The 5001-nt window shown below is 49.9% G+C and overlaps 1 protein-coding gene across 1 annotated transcript; it reads left to right on the top strand.

Moving 5' to 3' along the window:
• Positions 1 to 758: 758 nt before the first annotated feature.
• On the top strand, positions 759 to 4702 carry SLC25A53 (solute carrier family 25 member 53). The gene is given in 3 exon segments (XM_024197928.2): positions 759 to 1815; positions 1817 to 1893; positions 3664 to 4702. Coding segments are annotated over 3 exon segments (1035 nt in total). The 5' UTR covers positions 759 to 1792; the 3' UTR covers positions 4599 to 4702.
• Positions 4703 to 5001: the final 299 nt, after the last annotated feature.

The following is a 5001-nucleotide window of genomic DNA, read 5'->3' as shown; positions in this document are numbered from 1 at the left end:
AAAATATTGGTACAGTATTTCTAAAAGGGGGTTTCTGCCTTATCCCCTTGGCTTAGTGGTGTACTTTTTTTTTTTCTTCCTTTTTAATTGCTTAAAGAACTGAAGTCCCCTCTGACCTTTTTAAACAAACTTCCTAGGGATGATCCTAAGTGAACCTCATCAGTCCTTGATTTTTGATCGGCGCATTCTTCTCTTAGCGATTTAGTGTATAAAATTATAAGGGTGTTTTTATGCTTTCCTGCCCCCAAATCAAGCCTTTTGCAGAGCAGGCTGACTAGAATACCCAATCTGAAATTCCTGGAGAAAAGGAAGGCAGAGCCCCTCCCCCGCCTCTGATGACATTTGCTTCATGTGAAATAAATATATATATCTCCAATGTAGATTAACTTTCTTATCCAGGCACTTCTGAAAGTGGCATCAGACTGTAAGGGATCACCAAGATTGCTGGATCTGACTTCCCTTTCTCTTCCCCCCAACTTCTCCCCACACTGGTTCTGTGATTAGGGTGACCAGATGTCCCAATTTTATAGGGACAGGCCCGATTTTGGGGGCTTTTTCTTATATAGGTACCTATTACCCCCGACCCCCCTCCAGATTTTTTACACTTGCTATCTGGTCACCCTATTCTATGACCCTCTGAAAAGGCTGAGGTTAGGATGGCATTGTGTGGGGTCCATATTCATTGAGTCCGGATCAAATTTGCTCAATTTATAAATGAAGTGTGGTTCTTCCCCCCCCAAATCTGGCAGTCCAACCAACTCAGTCTGGGATCTGAGTCAACTTACTACCCCAGTCACAAAATCTACTTGCTCTTTGCATCATCACAGGTGATAAGACTGCAGCCTCAGCTGATATTATTTGGGGCAGTGTCAACACACATTTTTATTCACTATTTGTTTATGATACAGCCTGTAATGTGCTAGTATTTTCTAGACCCTGAAGAAGGAATTATCCCTGGCCTAAGGAACTCATGGTCTAAAAACAGAGTGAGACCAACTGAGGATGGAGAACAAAAAGAGGGACTTCATATACAGGTTACCAAGATTCCCCATATGCTGCATGGCAGAAGTGGGATTTTGAAGAGGGACTTTGATGTGGACAGGGTATGGGCCTTATGGACAGGAAGTTTGGTTGCCCCATGCCTAGGTACGCTTGAGGGAGAAGGCCCAGAGGCCCAGACTCTCAAAGGGATGTAGGAGCCTAAAGAAGCAGAAAGGCTAGAATACCCACTAAAATTCCTAGAGGAAAGAAAGTAAAAGCCGCTCCGCAGCCTACGACGACATTGGCTTCATGTGCAAGAAGCTGACAAACAGGTGAGCAAGGCGCGGGGGCAACATGAAGCCTGACATGGTCATATAAGTAGGGGGGAGCAGAGTTATACAAGCTGGAGGAGCTGACAAGAAGTTTAACTTTGATGCAGTAGCAGATGGGGGGGAAGGGGAGGGGTGTCCAGTGGAGGGATTTTTTTTTGAGAGAGAGAGTTCAACTGCATTTTGTATGAACTGAAGGGGAGGCGCATGTCTGTCTGTAAAATATGGTAGGTGAGACAGATGCTGAGGAGGAGAAAGCAGCAGGATTTGGATCTGACCAAGATGTGTAGGGAAATGGAGGAGGATCCAGGCCCAGGGAGGATGGTGGCAATGATATCAGTAACAGAGAGAGGCAGTGGAGATGGATTGAGAGGGAAGATCAGGAGTTTGGCTTTGGTTGTATTATGTTTCTATCCAGGAGATGGCTGAGATGCAGGCTGAGAAGTGAGAGCGGATGGGAAGAGAAACAGTCCCTGCCCTGAATGTACAATTGGAAGTGCACTCTCTGACAGCTGTGTGCTGCCATTGTCACCCCAGGATTCTTCTGAGTGCTCCCATCCTGCAAAGACTTCAACTGACTTTAGTGAGCCTGTTCGCATATGTGTGAAGTTGTGCAGCTGTCTTTGCAGGAGCAGGGCCTGGGTGTGTCACTGTGGCATCTGAGTACCACCCGGGTCATGGCACAATTGGGTTCCCTAAACAGGATGGGTGAATAATCCTGGGGAGGAGTGAAATGCATCTCCCCCTCCCCTTGCTGGAGAGCTTGAACTCAGCCCACTTCCTCCCTGGGGTGACCTCCATTGGCTGTAGCAGAGCTGCAGCAGCGAGGAGTTTGACCCATGGTGTTGAACTCGTATCTACATGTCATCTTAGATCTGAAATCTGTTGTGGTAGCTGCTGCATGATGTGATTTTTTTTTTTAAATGACTTTAAATAAGATCCCACTTTCTTCATATAATTATTTGTATCGCAGTAGCTCGTGGGACCCAAGGGCCTGACCCAGGACCCCGTTGTGCTAGGTGCTGGACAAACAGACCAGTCCCTGTCCCAAAGAGCTTCCAATCCAAGTATAAGATGAGACATTGGGTGGAGACAGACAGGTGGGGAGTACAAGGAAACAACAGGACAGCAGTGGGCAGTGTGGGGTAAAACCCCCCTCCACTTACCATGTGAGAGGCAGCAATGCAGCATTGCCCCATGCTGAAGGGATGGGCTGGTGTTTGCCCTGCCCATGCCTGTGCCCTGCCGCTGGACTGCTCAGGAGGAGGTCGCCAAGTGCTGCTGTGCAAGAAGCCCTCACACCCAATGCCTGTTTCCCCCACCCTGCACCATGGAACTGCAGTGATTCTGCCATGTGGCCCTCCACAGCCACTCTGCCGGATTTGACCATATGTTCCCCACAAACTAATGCACACTATCCTAAAGGCTGGGAATTATAGGCCTGATCCAAATCCTATTGAAGTCCAAGGAAAAGTTCCCCCAGGCTTCAGTGGGCTTTGGATGAGGCTCTAGATGCCTGGCTTAGCTCCAGTGGGAAGGAATGTTTAGCTTCCATGGCACAGGGATTGTGCCCTGGGATGTGACTGTAGTGCCCTGGGGTGTGACTGTACAGTACCCAGCTCCATGGAGACCCAGGCCTCTCATTTCCTACACTGGCACAGACTTCAGCCAGACCCAGTGCTCTGTCAGGATAAACTGCCAGGCTCAGTCTCTCTGTTTTGATGGAGGTGATTCTAGGCAGCCACACATAGTTGGTACAGGAGCAGTGGTAATCTGGGGTATAGACACTGCAAAAATCTTATCAAGCTACATAAGATACCAGATCTCCACAGAAAGGACCATTGGATTGATGTCTCTCTCTTGGGGATGATTGGCTCCAGCTGCTTATAGGGTAGATGCTGATAACAAAGACACAAGGGAGAGCAACAAAAGGTACATGCTGGGACTTCAGGCTGCTACCATGAGGCAGCTCTGCTGGAAAAACACATACAAAAGCTTTGTCCCCAACATGGGGAAACAAGTATATAAGGAAACGTTAGGGCTCATCCCGTAGGAGAGGAGGGATAAAATGCGTCTCTCATGTTAGCAGAGAACTGGGGTAAGACAGGGTGGGTGGTGGAGGAAAGACAGAAAATCAATCCTCCCACTGACCAAGGGACAGGGCAGTCAGAGTGTTCCAACGTGGCCTGGGGTCAGTGTTTGAAGAGGGGTCATTTCTTGTGAGTTAGTTCCAGGTAGGAGCAAACTAGTCAGCCAGACGGTAATACACCTTTCCAGCTGGCGAATGACTCCGACTCACTTGCCCCATAACCTTCTTACAAACTCTTATGGGTTTTTTTCTACCCGATCCTAGTGCCTAAAGGAGAAGGTCTCAGAATGGGGGACAAGGCCAGGATACAGCACGGAGACCCTGAGAGGAGGGAGGAGGAAGAGAGAAGGTGGAGCTCCAGGAGTTACAATGTAGGGGCCGTCTCCAGCTTCCTCTCTACCCTTGTGACCTTCCCCATCTACAAGACCATCTTCCGCCAGCAGATCCATGCCTTTTCCATACAGGAGGCCATACAGCAACTGCGCCAGGAGGGCATGCGCCGCTTCTACCGGGGCCTCTTCCCACCACTCTTGTCCAAGACGCTCCAGGGAACCCTGTTGTTTGGCACCCATGACAGCTTGCTCCTTCTCCTCACCAGCAACCCTTCTGAGCCTTGCACGCTGGGGGAGCGGTGGACAGCAGGATTCCTGGCTGGCTTAGTGGAAGCTTTAGTCCTGAACCCCTTTGAGCGGGTCCAGAATGTCCTGCAAGATGGACGGAAAGATGCCAGGTTCCCAAACACCCGCAGCATCCTGCAGGAATTCAACTCATATGGTCTGAAGGAAAGGCTGGTTGTAGGCTACTATCGTGGCCTCAGCCCCGTCCTGCTGCGGAACAGCCTGGGCAGTGCACTGTACTTCTCTTTTAAGGATCCCCTCCGTGATGGCCTGGCCACGAGGGGCTTGCCTAGCTGGCTCCCTGCCCTGGTGTCTGGCAGTGTTAATGGGACGGTGACTTGCCTGGCATTGTACCCTCTGAGTGTCCTCATTGCCAACATGCAGTCACAGGTTGTGGGGAGGGATCTCCTCGGCCTCCGGCAGTCTGTGTGGTCTGTCTGGGAGTCGCACGGGAGGAAGCTGACTCTTCTCTATCGGGGCGGCTCCCTCCTTGTCCTCAGGTCCTGCCTGACATGGGGTCTCACCACTGCCATCCATGACTTCCTGAAAGAGAACACAGGGCAGAAGTCCCAGGTGGAATAAGGGGAGAGGCCAGAGAACCATTGGCCCTGACATTTCTAGTGTCATGTCTCAGAGCCCTGAGGACTTTGAATGGGTTTTCGCTTGTTTACAAAGAGGCCCTGAAGCTCATAGTCAATAAAACTTTAACACACAAGCTAAACCTCCAACCTACAGGTCAAAGGTCATTCTCTGACGCCATACTTTCAAGATCAAGGAGCAGCTTTGGGGAGGTGGGAAGGGGACTTACCAATCAGAAAGTTGCTTGGTTAGTTTTTTTTAAACAGCCTTTTAATAATCTCGAGTTTCGTGTTCTGTGGCCACCTAGAGTGAGCCAAACCCTGCCTGCAAAAGGCTGATCTGATCCTATGTTTATGGCGGTGCCTGTGCTCTCCTAGTCTAAGCACAGGATGGAGAATCAGGTGAG

This window comes from Terrapene carolina, unplaced genomic scaffold (assembly GCF_002925995.2).
Source record: "Terrapene carolina triunguis isolate 2854851 unplaced genomic scaffold, T_m_triunguis-2.0 Scaffold131, whole genome shotgun sequence".
Taxonomy (NCBI): Eukaryota; Metazoa; Chordata; order Testudines; family Emydidae; genus Terrapene; species Terrapene triunguis.
This window is presented reverse-complemented; position numbering and strand designations above follow the sequence as displayed.